At 45.3% G+C, this 19,247-nt stretch overlaps 1 protein-coding gene across 3 annotated transcripts in view; it reads left to right on the top strand.

The window, feature by feature from the left end:
- The window catches only part of GSK3B (glycogen synthase kinase 3 beta), a 119,905-nt gene that overhangs the window by 67,552 nt on the left and 33,106 nt on the right, over positions 1 to 19,247 (top strand). For all 3 annotated transcript variants that reach the window (XM_048502642.1, XM_048502640.1, XM_048502641.1), the window contains exons 4-8: positions 1,986 to 2,096; positions 4,380 to 4,510; positions 5,394 to 5,500; positions 12,332 to 12,429; positions 16,140 to 16,235. In XM_048502642.1, coding sequence (XP_048358599.1) covers positions 1,986 to 2,096; positions 4,380 to 4,510; positions 5,394 to 5,500; positions 12,332 to 12,429; positions 16,140 to 16,235 — 543 coding nt within the window. The remainder of the gene's footprint in view (positions 1 to 1,985; positions 2,097 to 4,379; positions 4,511 to 5,393; positions 5,501 to 12,331; positions 12,430 to 16,139; positions 16,236 to 19,247) is intronic.

Below are 19,247 nucleotides of genomic sequence, written 5' to 3'. Positions count from 1 at the left end.
TGGGAATTGTAGTCCACGAACATCTGGAGAGCTGCAGGTTGCAGACCCCTGATTTTGCTCATCTGCACATGTCTTTTTGACAGGTTCTAGCACCCCTTCCAAAACCGGAATGACAGTATGTACAGTATTTATGTCTTTTTGACAGGTTCTAACAGTCTATTGTGGCCCATGGAGGCGTTTCAGAGGCAGAGAAGCTTTGCTGTGCCTCCCCACGCTTCCGGGCAGCCTTTTTGTGGCTGTGGTTGTATGCAGCCGTATCGCCACGTCCAGGTTCCCGACTCTTGGATGGTGCAGCCAGCTGTCAAAATAATACCAAGCATTCAATAGCACTCAGTGCTGGAAGCCCGCCTCCAAAGCCAGTCACCTCAACCTAGGGGTGGCCAACCTATGGTGCTCCAGATGTTCATGGACTACGATTCCCATCAGCCCCTGCCAGCATGGCTAATAGGCTGATAGGAATTGTAATCCATGAACATCTGGAGCACCATAGGTTGGCCACCCCGCCTTAAGCATTCAAATACTGAGATCACTGCTTCCTATTTTCTGATTCGATACACGTTTTGAAAGCTTTCCAGGAAGTGGTGTCCTGTGGTTTCAAACCTTCGCGTAATTCTGTGCGGTGCATTTTGTCCCATGAATGACCCTCTAAATCAGGGGTAGGGAACCTTTAACACTCAAAGAGCCATTTGGACCTGTTTTCCACGGGAGCCGCAAATAATTTTTGACATTTAAAATAAAGATAACACTATATATATAGGGGTTTTTTTTACCTTTTACTCCGCTCATTCTGAGAAGCGCATGGATGCACGGCAAGGATGAAGCCGGCGGCTCAGCCTTGCCGGCCGCCGGGAAAGCGCCCGCCCCGCTCCAACGGGGCGGGCGAGTGGGGAAGCTCACAGCGCGGCCCAGCCGACCATGGGCAGTTGATGCACCCTCCCTGCTGCCTGCAGGGCGAGCAAGGATAGGGCCGGTGGCTCAGCTCGTGGAGCCACAGTGCAAGGGCAGAAGAGCCGCATGCGGCTCTCGAGCCGCAGGTTCCCTACCCCTGCTCTAAATACTCATAATGCTTTCTGTAAATACTAAGAATGATTATCCTGTATGACTTTCGAAGGAAACGGGCAAATGACTTTCGGCTGCTAGTAGCGATCTAGGCAAAATGAAAATGACTTGCTAATAAAGGGAGAGGGTGACCAAGAGGAGAGGGCAAAGTAGGGGCTATAGCTACCAGCCCAGCCAATGCCCAGTTCCCAGTACAGGGGTTTGGCATTTAGTTAGCAAATAACCAGCCGGGTAAGAGAAGTGAAGCAACTGTGCGTGTGTCAACAGGCGGCCCCAAATGGGATAATCCTTGGCATTTGTTTGTGTCTTTAATTTGGGGGCAGAGTCTGATCCGAATTATAGAGAAAGAGGCTTGAGTCAAAAACAAGAGTTTATTTTCTTTCCAGGCTTGGTAAGAGGGGAGGGGATGAGATGGGCAGTTAGCCAAGCCTCCTGATTGGTCAAGGCAGAAAGCGCTGAGTTTTAGGAACACAGTAAGTTTCTAAACGGGGGAGGGTGTTCACTGGCACATGGTTTTGGAATTGACTGAACAGCCCACATCCCAAACATGCTGCTAAAAAAAGAAAGGAAGGAGAAAACAGCCATCCACCTGGTTAGAGTGATAGATCAAACTAATCACATTGCTTGTCTGACCTCACTTATATTGGGGGAAAGATATATTTGCAGACATTATCTGCATGACGTGGCCTCTACAGACATATGACCCATGCAAAGAAAATTAATAAGCTTCCTGGTATGTTCTTGATTAGCATAGACAACTTTGCTATGTTCATACTGTTGCTCTGCTTAATTGTCACCAGCATGCAAATACATTATACTGTTTTTTAAAAAAAAAATTAATCTAATTTTTTGATTTCTACCCCACCTTCTCCCGACCAAGCCGGGCTTTCTTACACTTCTGTTTTCTCTGCTTTTTTTTCTTCCAGAAAGATGAGGTATATCTTAATTTGGTCCTGGACTACGTTCCTGAAACAGTATACAGAGTTGCCAGGCATTATAGTCGGGCCAAGCAGACTCTCCCGATGATATTTGTGAAGGTAGGTGATATAAAACAAAGAAACCTGATCATTTAATAATATTTATTTATTTACAGCTTTTCACCAGTAAAAAAAAAAAACACAACAAAACTTAATAAAAAGTAACTTACTGGATGTGAGGGTGATCTGGCTGCGACATCTGTCACCCCGATGATCGCCAGGATTGATTCGGCTGATCTGGCTGGCTAGGCGGGTGTCCCCTACCTCCCTCACCACTCCATGTGCGTCCCTCCCGAAGCTGCGCGCTCGGTGGAAGAGGACTACCATCCCAAATAGAAGGAGTGTACCGTGCTCCGGTCAAGGATATACGATAGCTGCGCTCCCCTGCTAGAACCTCCAAAAGTCAGTTACTGTACAGTTAAAACAGGTAAAACAAAATTTACAGGATGAATTTGCTGAAGATACAATTAGTCATTGGGTGTAAGTCTGACTATTTGTTTCAGAGACACAAGACAGCTGTTACGGTACTGTACAGTTAAAGCACGTAAAACAAAATTTACAGCTGAATGCACCCCCCCATGTGAGTTGCATCTGAGGTACCTGCCCCCTTCTGCCCCTCTCGTTCCACATCTGCTTGATAGAACTATCAGCGTATTTAGATATCATTAAAATTAGCAACAGTGAAAACGCAGAGCTCTTATTAATGAATTATTATTGAATACAGATCATATTAGCTGTTGACAAACTCTCTGATTTTGGTACTGGAAAAAAAATCTCATTTACTTGTGGCCCAATCCCATGCACGTATACTCAGAAGTAAGCCCCACTGGCTTCTATAATACTTGCTCCCGGGTAAATTTGCACAGATTTTGTTTTGTGTACCTGAGTGCTGATATCTAATGCAGCCACACCTAATGGCAGCATGTAAGAAACTAGAGGTGAAAATCCAGAGCTCAAAGTGGAGTGTCTTGAATGGGTATGAACATGAAAGGTATACACTTTTTGTAGTGATATTTGTAATCTCTTGCTTCTTGCCTGTGAATGCAATTATCGTCTCTGTTTTCTGTAGGTCCTAGTAAAAACAGCAGAGTTTCTTCACTTCTGCCTGATCTTGTTAAAAGAAAAGGGGGATCCAAAAAAGGGATTCGTAGAATGAGTGTTTCCCAGCTCTTCCTTCTTGCTTGTAGGGTCTTTTACTCCAGTCAATCACTGAGACTTGGGAAAGGTTCAAGAGCTTTATTGAACTGCGACAGGACCTTAGCTGTAGAAAGCCAGAGCTGGGGGCTCAGGCTTTCCATATATCTCCACTTTTCCCGCTCCCACTACGCCCCCCCCCCCCCGTCCCACCTGTTCCCACTATAGGCAGCATAAGAAAGGACAGTGTTAAGACAGTATTGTTATGGAGCTGCAGTGGTGTAGTGGTTAAGAACAGGTGCATTCTAATCTGGAGGAACCGGGTTTGATTCCCAGCTCTGCCACTTGAGTTGTGGAGGCTTATCTGGGGGAATTCAGATTAGCCTGTGCACTTCCACACACGCCAGCTGGGTGACCTTGGGCTAGTCACAGCTTTTCGGAGCTCTCTCAGCCCCACCCACCTCACAGGGTGTTTGTTGTGAGGGGGGAAGGGCAAGGAGATTGTAAGCCCCTTCGAGTCTCCTACAGGAGATAAAGGGGGGATATAAATCCAAACTCCTCCTCCTCCTCCTCCTCCTCCTCCTCCTCCTCCTCCTCCTCTTCTTCTTCTTCTTCTTCTTCTTCGATCATTCCGGCCCCAGGGAGGGGGTAGTTACAAGCAGCAGTTGAGACAACGATGGCCCATGATCACACAGATAACAGTGAGCACAGGTGTGACCTTGGCGCCAGCCCAGCCGATGCCCTGGCACTCCTGCAGGTTCCTGCAAAACTATTATGGAAGGGGAGGGGACCTTAGGAAGGACATGGGAAACAGCATTGGGGGGTTACATTGGAAAAGGGGAGCAGGCAGAAATATTTCATCTTCCCCAATGTTCACGTAAATAGGGTGGAAATCCTATCCAGGTTTTGGGGCTTTGCTCTTCTTTTCCCCCTTTCTGAAGCAGCGTGCTCAACCTGTGCCTTGCGCTTCTTTTCTGGATCCATTTTGAAGGAGTACTTTTGAAATGAAAAAAAAAGTGCCAGTTATGTTGCTTATTTTAATCATGCATTTTCCTATGAAAAAGAAATCATCCACCTTCTAGGTTGGCAGCACTCCAGATTTTAACCGCTGTACGTTTATTTGTACTTGTCCAGCATTAGCCTTTCAACCATCTACCCGTGCTTGGAAACGAAAGGTGCATTATATCCTATTTCTTCTTTGTATTCCAGTTATACATGTATCAGCTATTCCGAAGTTTAGCCTATATCCATTCCTTTGGAATATGCCATCGGGATATAAAACCACAGAATCTCTTGCTGGATCCCGACACAGCTGTCCTAAAACTTTGTGATTTTGGAAGGTAGGTTTCATTAATTTCCTGGCATAAACTTGTATATTTGTTATAGTATGGAACAACGTAGTCCAAACTCTGCTTTTGGTAAGGCATGATTGCCCTGTCCTGTAGGTCAGTGCTGTTTCCACTCTAACAGTTCCAGTCTCTATTTTGGAATTCAGCAGAGTCTGCAGAACAGTCAATCCTCCACAGAAATTTATTTTTTTACATTTATTTTATTTATTTCTGGATTTATATCCTGCCCAATCCCCGAAGGGCAGAGCAAGCCTATGTTTTATATTGACTATTTCCCCTTCTCACCCCTGTTTATTTATATCCTGTTTCTGTAATATGTCATTTACGGTAATTTTTTTTGTCCTGTCAATATCTAGACTTACTCAATGTAAGGATTTTTGTGTAGGTACCAAATGTGATAAATGAGCCCAGCAAGGTACTTTTTCTCCTCTCCTCTCTGCCACTGCAGCTACTGCCCTTCTGCTTATTCCTTCCCCCTCAGCTCTTGCCTTTGGAGTTATAGAAGCGCTAACCAAAAACTAAGTTCTCCAGAGTCTGCACAATAGGGAAGGTGGGAGGGTGGTGGTCTTTGAAGTATCACATCTCAGGTACAGGTGAACTCAGTCACCACCACGAGGTGGTAGAACTCCTGTGTCAAGTTAGTATTGTTTTTATCACAGCTGCTTCCTTCCAGTCATTAACAACCAACTAATAAAGCTCGGCAAACATACACAGCATCAAGCGAATTGCTGCGCTGCAGATGTCTTTCACAAGTACTCCCTTAAGGACTGCAGCAAAGGAAGGCTGCATTCTTGTGCCACAAGCGTGGATCTCTGTGACACTGAGTCCTTGATTTAATGCATACTCTTTCTTCCTTTGTTTCTCTTGTGTTTAGTGCAAAACAGCTGGTCCGTGGGGAGCCTAACGTCTCTTACATCTGCTCTCGGTACTATAGGGCGCCAGAGTTGATCTTTGGAGCCACTGATTATACCTCCAGTATAGGTATGTATGTTTCTCGTTTGAAAAGCAAAACTTTTTAGCATGACTTCTTGTTTGTGAAGGTTTAAGGCTTTAGTGTTAGATGGGGAATTTGTATCTGCACATTTAACTAGATCTTTTTTTTGGAAAAACTCACAAAATAACTACCATGAAAAAGTCGCCCGAGATCCCATCTGTTACAGTAATTTGAAGAGGTGAACTTTTGATTTTGACAGAATTCTACTGGAATGCTGTGAATGACTAAAACTCCCATCCTATAGCCGCCTTTTCATCATTTAATTGACATCATCTTGCAACGCTTGTGTGATACAAGATGCTTTTGATGTAAAAGAGCCTCCTTTCAACTTCATACAGTAAACCCATTTGTTAAACTGCCTTCTCTCTTTCCATTCAAAATCCTAAAGGCACCGGGCACAGAAGAGAAAGTAAAGCCACCTGAATATCTGTCATCGCTTCTAAATCAGTGGCCTGAGTTAAAGCGCGGTGGTATAGCGGTTAAGAGCAGCGGAGTTTAATCTGGAGTACCGGGTTTGATTCCCCACTCCTCCATATGAAGCCTGCTGGGTGACCCTGGGCTAGTCACAGTTCTCTCAGAACTCTCTGATACCCACCTACCTCACAAGGCATGTATTGTGGGGAGGGGAAGAGAAGGGGTTTGTAAGCCACTTTGAAACTCCTTATGGCTGAAAAAAGCAGGGTATAAATCCCAATTTTTCTTTATTTCTGTCTGATTTCGGCTCCTACTGCAGTCACTGTTCTGTATCAGAATTCCAAAGATGCCCACAGGCCCAAAAAGGTTGGAGAGCCCTGCTCAAAAACAAATTCACTTGCTTCCTCTTGCAAATCATTCCCTCATTTTTCTCCATTTTTTGCCTTTTGCAGCTGGCTTGTTTAAAATGTTGAAAGGGTAGTTTATTTGGCTTATCACTCTTCTAGATTCAACCCTACCCTCAGGGTCTTTAGGAAATGAATTTAAGGGGGGGCCCAAGCGCAGTGATTGTTAGGTTTATTTTATTATTATTTATTTTTAATTTGCATCCCAATTTTCTCCCTGATCAGGGACCCAGAGCAGCTTTTTGCATCATTTCTCTCTCCTCCACTTCACAAAAACTTGGTGAGGGGAGGCTGAGATTGTGACAAGCCAAGAGAGTCGAACCTGCCCAGCCCAGATCCTAGTGTGACACTTTGAACTACTACACCTCACCAACCCTGAATTCTAAGGTTAATGCTAGGGTCAGTGACGAAGAGAAGGGGAACTGTGCCCGGAGCATGAGCTGTCTGTGCACGCCCTCCATCCCCCCGACACCCCCCGCCCCCCCACAACATGACTGCAGTGGCGCCGCCCGGGACAAGCTGCCCCGGATGTCCCCATTGCAGCTACACACCTGGCTATGGTCCATTGCTCATCTCAGTCCTGTGTCCACTTTCTGCTAGAACTGGGGTCTGCAGCCTGCGGCTCTCCAGATGTTCATGGACTACAAATCCCATCAGCCCCTGCCAGCATGGCCAATTGACCATGCTGGCAGGGGCTGATGGGAATTGTAGTCCATGCACATCTGGCGAGCAGCAAGTTGCAGACCCCTGATCTAGGGGGCACTAAGAAACCAGGGGTGCTGGAGGCGGGCCCTTTTTATTGTAGTATTTACAGTAGATCAGTGGTTCTCAACCTGTGGGTCATGACCCCTTTGGGGGTCGAACAATCCTTTCACAGGGGTCACCTAAGACTCTCTGCATCGGTGTTCTCCATCTGCAAAATGGTTAATGTTAGGGTTGGGGGTCACCACAACATGAGGAACTGTATTAAAGGGTTGCAGCATTAGGAAGGTTGAGAACCACTGCAGTAGATGAAGCTATGGAACCATGAGGCAAATCTGGTGGAAAGTATTGGAATTATTTTTTTCCTGGCTTTGCTGGTATTACTGGGTCAAGTTAAATTAAATTAAAAAGTTTTAATTGGATTTTGAATAGAAGTGCAATTAAGTGTTACAATTTTTAACTTATTATCTCCCTTAGTGAGTCATGCAAACCAGTATTTTGAATAATGTTTTTTTATTGGGTAGGGGGCTCTAGGGATGAAATTATGGAACCAAAGGGGGTGGCAGCCTAAAAAAGTTTGGGAACTGCTGGTTTTGATGACAGTGGTGCTTAAATAAGATTCTCTCATATGAAAAGAGAATCGGAAGAGCGGGGGTGGGGGAGGGAGGCAGTCACTAGGACAGTGGTGGCGAACCTATGGCATGGGTGCCAGAGCCCTCTCTGTGGGCACGAGCGAACTGAGCCTCGGGTGGGTTTTCCAGAAGGAGAGAAACTCTGGATTGAGGCACAGTCACAAAATGACCATGGTGGGAAGGGAAATCCAAGAAGAAGCCCAAGGAGTAATTTTTAAAAATATGCCGGAAAGAGGAGTGCGAAAGAGAATAAAATCAACACTGCAGTGGCAGCTGCCACTGAAACAACATTGTTTTAATCTGCACAGTCAACCAGATCTCCATTGGCCACTCAGAAGCCCTAGTTCACAGGTGTCAAACCCGCGGCCCTCCAGATGTTATGGACTACAGTTCCCATCATCCCCTGCCAGCATCGCTAGTGGGTAGGAGCCCCACCTGGCCCCATCCACTTTCTAAAACTCTTTTTTAATTGCATTATAGTAAAATCAGACTTATGTATATCTCCCATTAATCCTATTTTCCAACATCATTACAATTTTGTTCAAATTTTAAATATTGGACAACTAATATGAAGTTCAGTAGTTTCTTATCTATATTAAAGTCTTTAGTTGCCCAGATCATAGTTTATAAGATTATTCACTTTATTGTTCACTGAATTATATACTCCAAGAAAACTTTCCATCATCTCTCATACTCTTTTGAGGGACTCCTCTGTGTTACAGATGTTAGTTTTGCCCATTGCGGAATATTTGGTGAGCTTATTAATCCATTCCATGGTAATGTTCTTCTTTCCACCTTGTTGCAGATACAATTCTTGCTGCTGTTACTGTACATTCAAACAATTCATTACTTATTTTTAGTATATCATTCAGCACAATACTTGATAACATACATTTAGGATCTAATGAAATGTTTATTTTCAATACCTTTTGCATCTCACCGTGAATTATAATCCAATGTTTTCTTGCTTTTGGGCATGTCCAACACAGATAAAAAGTGGCATCAGTATTTTGGCATTTCCAACATTCTGGCTTAAAACTTTTATCTACTTTAGCTATATCTTTAGGTGTTACGTACCTTCTGAAAACATTTTGTACCAGTTTTCTCTTAGCACCTGAGATTCTGTAAATTTAATTTTTTGGTCCAAAGATTCGCCCATTGTTCCATGATTATATTTTCACCAAGGTTTTACATCCATTTAACCTTGCGTGCTTTTGCTTCTGTTACTATGTCATATTGTAATAAGAGTTTCTAAATTTTTCCAAGCAAGTGTCTTGTATCTCGTGTAATTAACTGTTCAAAAATCATTTTATTTCTTAAATGTCCATCTCCTTTTAATTTTGCAACCATTTGAAAGTGTAGGAGCCAAGGAATATTTTCCCTGGTAGTGGTGGGTTTTCTGGGCTGTGTGGCCATGGTCTGGTGGATCTTGTTCCTAACGTTTCACCTGCATCTGTGGCTGGCATCTTCAGAGGTGTATCACAGAGGGAAGTCTGTTACACACTGTGTCCAGTGAGAAGGGAATGTTTTAGTGGGGTATATATTGTCCATGTCCCAGGGATATCAGTAAGTGTTTGGGTGGAACTTGCTTTGCAAAGGTGTGGTTGATAGTATAGTATTGCAGGTGGGGGTTTTCAGTCCAGGGAGTGATTCACATTAGCATTCCCCGCAGCAGCAGTATTGGTGAATGCAAATCCTGTGTTTTGGTGGAATGCATTGTTCATGAAGTTAGCATGCCCTTGGCCTTTGTTTCTGGTGTTTTTAAGTAAAGATAGCCAAGCTTTGTTAATTCTCAGAGTCTCTTCTTTCTTGTTGATGTTGTCTTGGTGTTTGTGAATTTCAGTGGCCTCCCTGTGCAGTCTGACCTTTGGAATTGTCCAGAATTTCAGTGTTTTCAAATGTTTCCAGTTTTGTTGAAATTCACAAACACCACAACCAGCTGAATCTGGCCATGAAAGCCTTCGACAATACATAGGATATTTCCCCCTTCTTTAATTTCTTGCCAGGACTTTATTCTCCCTTGTCTGCCCATCATTCTCTCAAAAGTCATGTCTGTTTTCATTCTTATATTAATATCCCAGTACGAATTAATTGGTGAAGTAAGTGGTGAGACTAATGGATTTGATCTTTGTTTGGTTTGATACCATATATTCAGTTGGGCATCTCTTAGAAAGTGTTTCCCATCCTGCTTTTGGATTGTTCTCAGTGATTTTTTTAAATCCATACATAGTTGTGTATTCTTTTTTAGCATCCATTGTTTCTCATTTTATGCTCCTTTTCTAGGGATGAATCATCCAATCGGCTATTCAGGCTAGAGCTGCTGCTCGTCAATACCATTTACTATTAGGGACAGCAAGTCCTCCTCTTTTTTCACCTTGCAGTAGCTTAAATCTTATCCTGGTCTTTTCCCCATTCCGTATACATTTGGATATAGTTCTTTGCCACTTCTTTAAGTTTGCTGCTTCGATATGTACGGGTAACATTTGGAATAAGATCGAACTACCGAGAAGGGGCACTTTGGGTGCTTCTGATTATTCTCATGGAAAGGTTCTGTTTTGCTGGCTTGTAGAGCGAGTTTTTCTCTGCTCTCACCTTCCCAGATACTGGGGGCCTAAAGTTTGACAGGTGGACTAAAAGGGGTTTGATACAGACCCACTAGTTCTGGGAAAATCTAGCATCAGCAAGTCTGTGGTAGCCGTGAGTTTTTAGGAGTAGCTTCCCCTTGCTTTTTCTTTCATATTTCTCTTTCCTTTTTCTGTGTTAGTTTTCTTGTCTATTTGTAGTATTTTTACTGTCGTGTTAGTTTATGTTTACCGTATATACTTGTGTATAAGCCAACCTGTGTATAAGCTAAAAACCTAATTTTACTACCCAAACCTGGGAAAACTTATTGACTCGCGTATAAGCCAAGGGTGGGAAGCCGGGAGACAGAGGGAGCTCCTTATTTGGGCAGTGACTTCCCCTGATGTCACTGCCCAAATAAGGAGCTCCCTCTGCATGCCAGCTGGCTGGGCTTTCTCAAACTCAGCTGGGAGGCAGAGGGAGCTCCTTATTTGGGCAGTGACTCCCCCTGATGTCACTGCCCAAATAAGGAGCTTCCTCTGCCTGCCTGCCAGCTGGCTGGGTTTCCCTCAAACCCAGCCGGGAGGCAGAGGGAACTCCTTATTTGGGCAGTGACATCGGGGTTCCCCCTTCACCCTCCGAGGAGGGCAGCAACAAGCGGCTTGTGCAATTGCAGGGAGGTCCTCCCGGCCATGCCTCCAGCCTCGGCAGAGGCCTGAAGAGCCGGCTGGTAAGCGGTGACTCATGTATAAGCCGAGGGGGCATTTTTCAGCCTTAAAACAGGGCTGAAAAACTCGGCTTATATGTGAGCATATACACTACTTATTTTTTGTTATTTACATTTTTCTTCCTTTCTGTAATTTTTTGTGGGTAAAACAAAAAAATTGTTTTAAAAAAACATTTTATAAATGAAATCAGAAGATCAATTTTGGCAGAAATGGAGACAATAAGGAAATGTGCTGTTACCAAAAAGGCAATCTGATATTTAGGAATAAATGTAATAGGACAGAATGCAGAGTTTTTAAGGAAAATTGTGAAAAAGTTTGGAACATCGATGAAGATATTCAGACATTGGGAAAAATCTAAAAGTTTTGTGGTTGGACCATATATCAGCTGTCAAAATGAACATTCTGCTTTCTAAAAACTCTTGATGGGTGCCAGGAAAAGTGCTGGCAGGCGCCCTGGCAGAGACAGAGCGAGGGGGAACTGAACCCGCGCCTGCCACGCACCCCTGCTGCAGCACCATCCACCTCTGCCCTGGAACACCATGCCACGCCCTCTTTGTTGCCTGGCCATGCCCTTTCTGCTGCTCCGCCCAGGGCGTTGCACCCCATCCGGCCCCGTTGGTGCTACGCCACTGCACACTGGTGTTCATATTGGGAACCCCTGGCTGTTGCAAACCTTGGTTTAGCCAGCACATAATGTGTGTAACCTCTCCAACTGTCTGTTCATTCCATGTGTAAACATCTTACCATAGAATCATAGAGTTGGAAGAGACCACAAGGGCCATCGAGTCCAACCCAATCAAAGCACCCTTGACAGATAGTCATCAAGCCTCTGTTTAAAAACCTCCAAAGAGGGAGACTCCACCACACTCTGAGGCAGTGTATTCCTCTGTTTAACACCCCTTGCCATCAGGAAGTACTTCCTAATGTTTAGGTGGAATCTCTTTTCCTGTACTTTGGATCTATTACTCTTTGTTGTAGTATCTGGAGCAGAAGAAGACAAGTTTGCTCCATCTTCAACATGACATCCCTTCAGATATTTAAGCATGGATGTCTTGTGACCCCTTCTCTTCTCCAGACAACATACCTAGCTCCCTAAGCCCACTTCTCATAGGAGATGGAATCCAGACCTTTGACCATTTTGGTTGTCCTCCTCTGGACCCATTCCAGCTTGTCAATATCACTCTTGAATTGTGGTGCCCAGAATTGGATATAGTATTCCAGGTGAGGTCTGACCGATGCAGAATAGAGGGGTACTATTATGTCCCTGAGTCAAGACGCTATACTCCTGTTGATGCAGCCCAGAATCGCATTGGCTTTCTTGGCTGCCGCATCACACAGCTGACTCATTTCCTAACGGATTTTCTTATTTTCTCCAGATGTTTGGTCAGCAGGCTGCGTACTGGCGGAACTATTATTAGGACAACCAATTTTCCCAGGTGACAGTGGTGTCGATCAGCTGGTGGAAATAATCAAGGTATGGATGTGTTGCTTTTTCTGGACATAATTTTGAGGTGAACCTTGAGAATACTTAATTTGCAGATGCATTCTACAAGGGTTGTGTGTGTGATTCTTCCTTCTGCCCATGGAGGAACTTTTAGCTTACAGTCATAAGGCCCATGGAAATAACTAGTAATATATATATTTTTGGCTATCATGTTACTACTGACTCGTGGTGACCTCATGGGGTTTTCAGGGAAAGAGATGTTTGGAGGTGGTTTGCTTCCATGTCATTTCCTGGTATTCCTTGGAGGTCTTTCATCCAAACATCTACCAGAGTCAACCATACTTACCTTCTGAGATCTGACAAGATCAGGCTAGCTTGGGCTGTCAACCTGTCTTTAAGTACATCAGGGCAGTACATTGAATCCAAGGTTGCCTCTTGCAGCAGGCAACTCAAAACCTGAAACTACTGTACATCCTGGAAGGGTTTCTCCTTCTCCTGTTAAACAAGACTGTGTTTCAGCTTCGACTGAAAAAATATATGTGTGAAATGTGCCCCCAACTTGCCCTGCATAGGAACAGGACTAGTTGGTGTGTGATCTAGTGAAGTTTCATTGGCACAATTGTGCATGAAGCTTCCTTATGCTGAATCAGAATGTTGTGAATCCACCATTTTAACAGGGTAGGTGTATAGAGGACACTATAACACAGGGGTGGGCAATTATTTTTTCCATGGGGCCGCATAAGAAACAGAAAATATTGTGGAGGGCCGGGCCAATCCATCCTGCCAATCCCTTCACGGTGGCTGCTGGTAACGCCGTCCTCGCCCTCGTTCTCAGTGGGGCGGCTACTCAAATTGAGCCCCTGGAGTGGGGTGGAGGTCTGTCCCTTCAAGTCTAGCCCTCCTTGCCCCCTCTCCCAGGCAGGCCCGTAATCCTACGAACCCGGCCTGTCCCGGAAATCCCTCAGGCTCGCTCTGCTTCTTCCGCCACCCAGTACGTCGCCCTCTCTTCAGCACAGCCTCCACCTCTCCCGCCCTTCCCTTTTATCCCCTGTGACGCATTACAAGCCAATCCGCAGTGGCTCGGCCCACCCCTTCCGGCTTCCGTGCTCCAATCCCCTTCCTGCCTTTTAAGGCAGGGGCGGGGCGCATTCTGGGGGAGGTGGGGCTTCCCCCGTTGCCGGGACTGGACCTTGCCGGTCGGGAGTGTACATGGGCGGGGCATCCCTGTCTGCCGAGGCTGCTGGCGTCTTCTTCCCTGGGGCCAGTCAGGGTCATCCGGCCGGCCGGATGTGGCCCTCGAGCCGTATAATGCCCAGGTCTGCTATAACAGATACTACACCTTGGCGTACATAAACCCAATACTTGAGTCATAAGCAAATGATTTGCAATTGTGACAACTGATTGGCTCTCTGAATAGAACTTGCTGGCACAGGAGAACAGCTTTAGGTCTTTAAGAAGAGCCTGAATTTGAAATATCAGTTTATTTCAGGCTATTGACATAATCTAATTGGCTTGACAAAGACTACAAAATAAAACCACATCCGGAGGTTTTATAGCCTCTAATAAGCCTCTGTGTAAGCCTCTTGTTACTTCACTTATTGGATTTAAATATCCCTGGATTGATCATTAGAAGAAGTGAAGATTGGGACTGTCACAATTATAAATCAATTGTCACAATTGTAAATCATTTGTGTATGATTTATGTACGCCAAGGTGTTCTAGGAATCTGTTATAGAATCAGATCATTGGTCTGTCAAGGTCGGTCTTGGGCCCCTTCCACACATGCAGAATATTGCACTTTCAATCCACTTTCACAATTGTTTGCGAGTGGATTTTGCTATTCCGCACAGTAAATCCAGCTGCAAAGTGCATCGGAAGTGGACTGAAAATTCACCATTCTGCATGTGCGGAAGGGGCCTCACTCAGGCCGCCAGTGGCTGTTCAGGGCCTAAGGCTGAGGTCTTTCAGATCACCTGCCCCTTGGTTTTTTTAGGTGGAGATGTCAGGATTTGAACCTGCCAAACAGATGCTCGTCTGCTGAGCCATGGTCTCTCCTGTAAAATTAGAGAGGTCCCATCTTACAAAAAACTCTTCATCTGAAACTAGGGTGGATTGTGCACAGGACAATTATAACGAGCCGAGGAAGGAAAATATCCTGCTTTGGGGAAGAACTTTGCAATGGATCTGTTCCCCCAAACCATCTCAGCCTGTTATATTTATTTAAATGGCTAAACTTGCAATCTTTTCATAAAACCCCTTGTTTCCAACGCTTTCTGCTTGCTTGTACGAACTACAGCAGCAGGATGCATCCAGTTCCCCTCCTTCAATTCACCATTGGAGTGGGTTCTCAAGAGAGTCCAGTCAAATGGCGACCACCATGTTCAGATGGGGGAAGATTCTCCGTTGTGGGGGTGGAATCTTTTGCTGCCCACCATTCAAAGGTCCCAAGCACAGGGGCGGGGTGGGGGGGGGGATACATTTTTCTCTATTTTTCTCTGTTCTTGCCTGGGTACAGTGTGGACAGAGACCCCGTATAGCAGTGGTGGCGAGCCTATGGCACGGGTGCCAGAGGTGGCACTGAGAGAACCTCTCTGTGGGCACGCACAAACAGTCGCCCTCACCCCACCCCCGCCCCACACACATCTAGGCTGGCCTGGGGCGCTGGGCTCGATTATTAGCATTAAACCTAAGACCTAGTTTTGGGGAAGCAGTGTAGGTAACCCTGTTAAGCGCTGCTAAACCCCACTGATTTTCCTGCAAAGAACTAAAGCGCGATCCTTTACCTGGGAGGAAGCTCGGTTGCTGGCAATGGGGCTTGCTTCTGAGTCAACCCTCCTAGGGTCGTGATTCACCTGTTGGAAGAGTTGCACGGTTGCTTCAAAGCAAAGCCACTGACTTCCACCAAGCTTACTCCTGAATAACACACGCCTTGGAGCCAACTGTTTTTTTTTCTAAACTAAAACCTCAGTACTCAGGTTAGATTGCCGTGTTGGCACTTTGCGACAAATAAGTGGGTTTTGGGTTGCAATTTGGGCACTCTGTCTCGAAAAGGTTCACCATCACTGCCCTAGAGGCCTCTGTAGCTACACATGCGTTCTGAGAATGGGGGAAAAAGCATACCTGTGTGAAGGAGCTGCAGTGTTTGCTGCTGCTTCCTGAACGGGTACGCTTTTCATGGCCGAAGGGGCCGAGAGGAAAACGGATTCTCTTGTAATGAATCAGCTGTTCTGAATCCCCAAAGAGAGAGAACATCGTGAAAGAGAGCACATATATCCTGGTTTCATAGCTTTGTTAATCAGACTCCATGCAGCCATTCCCTTTCTATGCAGTCCCACATGCTACAGATAAATGGGGAGAAAGGTGATGTATAACTGAAGTAAGAAGAAGAAGAAGAGTTTGGATTTATATCCCCCTTTCTCTCCTGCAGGAGACTCAAAGGGGCTTACAATCTCCTTGCCCTTCCCCCCTCACAACAAACACCCTGTGAGGTAGGTGGGGCTGAGAGAGCTCCCAGAAGCTGTGACTAGCCCAAGGTCACCCAGCTGGCGTGTGTGGGAGTGCCCAGGCTAATCTGAATTCCCCAGATAAGCCTCCACAGCTCAGGCGGCAGAGCTGGGAATCAAACCTGGTTCCTCCAGATTAGATACGTGAGCTCTTAACCTTCTACGCCACTACTGTAAATAAAATGTTGCTGCTACCTTGTGTCCAGGTGTCAGGAGCTCTCCTGTTCTGTTTTTTAGGTCCTTGGAACCCCTACAAGAGAACAAATTAGAGAAATGAATCCAAACTACACTGAATTTAAATTTCCTCAGATTAAGGCACATCCATGGACTAAGGTGAGTCTTCTTTTAAAAAAAATGTTGTGGAGGATGTATACGTATAACGCTGAGGTCTATGCGATAATTTTCACAAGTTGTAATGCTGAATAGAAATCTATTCATAGCCCTGCAGACTCTCTCTGTGCATTATTTCTCCATGTCTAGAGCTTGAATTTTGTCACTCCCCAACAGAACGGGGTATGTACAGCAAAGGGATACATCTGGAGGGCTTTTTAGTGTAGAGCTGAAGAATCTTATTACACAGTGAACAATACTCCTTAGTCATGCGGGACAAGGTGTAAACTCCTCTCCCACTCTCTACAGCCTCCTGCTCCTCCCCAAAAACTGCACTGGAGGTGTCTCCCAACCCCTTTCCCCAGCTACCCTGTTTCCCCGAATATAAGACATCCCCTGAAAATAAGACATAGTAGAGGTTTTGCTGAAGTGCGAAATGTAAGGCATCCCCCAAAAGTAAGACGTAGCAAAGTTTTTGTTTGGAAGCATGCTCGACGAACAGAACACAGAAAAAATAAGACATCCCCTGAAAATAAGACATAGCACATCTTTGGGAGCAAAAATTAATATAAGACACTGTCTTATTTTCGGGGAAACACGGTAGATTGTGGGCCTCGGAGCTTCTGCTGCCCCTGACATTTAGGAGCAGGAAGGGCTTCCACTCATGCAGCTAGTTCTTTGGATGCAGGTCTCTGTTTGTCATGGTCAGCGGGTGGGAGGAGTTTTATATAAATATACAGGAAGGAGGGGTCTTTTCCTTTTAAGAACATCATCTGTTGAGCAGGACTAATTCTATCTCTTAACTAAGAAGAGAAGTGTACAGTTACGTCATTCAGTACGTGGTTCATGATCATGTGTGTTATCTCAACCAATAAGGAAATAATCAAATAATTGGAGCACCTTCCTTATGAGGAGAGGCTGCAGCGTTTGGGACTCTGTAGTTTGGAGAGGAGACGTCTGAGGGGGGATATGATTGAAGTCTATAAAATTATGCATGGGGTAGAAAATGTTGACAGCGAGAAATGTTTCTCTCTTTCTCACAATACTAGAACCAGGGGGCATCCATTGAAAATGCTGGGGGGAAGAATTAGGACTAATAAAAGGAAACACTTCTTCACACAACGTGTGATTGGTGTTTGGAATATGCTGCCACAGGGGGTGGTGATGGCCACTAACCTGGATAGCTTTAAAAAGGGCTTGGATAGATTTATGGAGGAGAAGTTGATGTATGGCTACCAATCTCGATCCTCCTTGATCTGAGATTGCAAATGCCTTCGCAGACCAGGTGCTCAGGAGCAGTAGCAGCAGAAGGCTATTGCTTTCACATCCTGCACGTGAGCTACCCAAGGCACCTGGTGGGCCATTGCGAGTAGCAGAGTTCTGGACTAGATGGACTCTGGTCTGATCGGACTAGATGGACTCTGGCCTGATCCAGCAGGCTAGTTCTTATTTTCTTATGTTCTTATCAGTACATATTGTGTTTTGAAGCTAAGCTGCTTCTGTGTAACAAACTTCCCTCTGTGATGCACCTCTGAAGATGCCAACCACAGATGCCGGCGAAACATTAGGAGCAAGATCCACCAGACCACGGCCACACAGCCCGGAAAACCCACCACAACCAACCAAGCTGCTTCTGTTCCTGAGAAATAAGATTTAAGTGCAAATATTGCCATTTGTATTGTAACAGGTTTTCATAATTTTTTTGTTCATTAGCCCATTACTGTAGGCCAGGTAGCGTTTGTATGATTCTGCCCCTGTACCTGAAGCTAAATGTGTACTGTGCTATTGCCATAGTGCAGTGGTGGCGAACCTTTGGCACTCCAGATGTTATGGACTACAATTCCCATCAGCCTCTGCCAGTATGGCCAATTGGCCATGCTGGTAGGGAGTTGATAAATTATGTGAATATATCTGGAGATATAAAAGGTTCACCTGCGGCCATAGTGAGACAGTTAGGTGGTGCTTTCCCAGGACACAATGCCAGGAAAATGGCCCTGGGTGTATCCCCTCCTGGCTTCCACCTAGTTAGACTTATGTTGGAGAATAGGATTAGTTTGCCACTCCTTTGTCCTTGGGAAACAGAAAAACAAACTGAGGCGAGGAGGATTTGAGCAGATGACTCCCTTCAACCGAGAAAAGAGATGATCTGTGCACAGTGACAAAATACGGGACCGTGTTCCTGAAAGATTCCCTGCTCCCAGAATGGCCGGATGGATTGCGAGGCACTCTTTGTTCCCGCAGAAAGACCAAAGTCCCAAGAGTGACCATAAGAAGAGTGGTCTGAATGCACCTTATGCCGAAAGGAGCAAAGAATCGGATCCTTCTGGTGTCTTTTTTGCACCCCACCCTTCAGTCACCTTTGGCAATCACCACTACCAGCTGTTGTTGCATGGTTTTTGACGACTTTCCACCCGCCTTTTCATTATCATTCGTGGGGCAAAGTAACTGAGCAGAGCAAGGCCGTGGCTCTTGTGCTCTTGGGTTATAACGATGTCCTTGATGCGTATCAGTTCAGAGTTCGGCATGGAAACCTGTTGTTGTTAGCTTGCTTGGTTGTTTGGCTCTGGGAAGTGTCCGGGGTCATGTGGCAGCGTTTCTAGATTTGCCTGCAGCTTTTGGTAATGTTGATCATCAAATACTTCTGGGTTGGTGGTGGGAAGACACCCCTTTCCAGCAGTTCTGCTCTTGCCTTGTCTGAGCCACACTAGGAAGAGTGTTGAATGGCTGCTACTCCAGTGTTTAGTTTGTGGAGTTCTTCAAGGTTGTCTTTTGTCCCCAGTTCGTGTTAATATTTAGACTTTTATAATGGGACGAACTGGGAAGTTGATGTCATCAATATCCTGAAGATGCCCACCTTTGATGATCTACCTGTGGTGGGTTCCTTGAGTACCATCATCTGAATTCAGATTCAGTACCAATGGCTGTAGGGTTCAGGTGATTGCAAGGACAAAGAAATCCTCGCTGTTGATAGAATTGCAAGAGATCTTCTGAAATGTCTTGGCCATGGATGGTCTT

The sequence above is a fragment of the Sphaerodactylus townsendi genome, linkage group LG07 (genome assembly GCF_021028975.2).
Source record: "Sphaerodactylus townsendi isolate TG3544 linkage group LG07, MPM_Stown_v2.3, whole genome shotgun sequence".
NCBI classification, from domain to species: Eukaryota; Metazoa; Chordata; class Lepidosauria; order Squamata; family Sphaerodactylidae; genus Sphaerodactylus; species Sphaerodactylus townsendi.
This window is presented reverse-complemented; position numbering and strand designations above follow the sequence as displayed.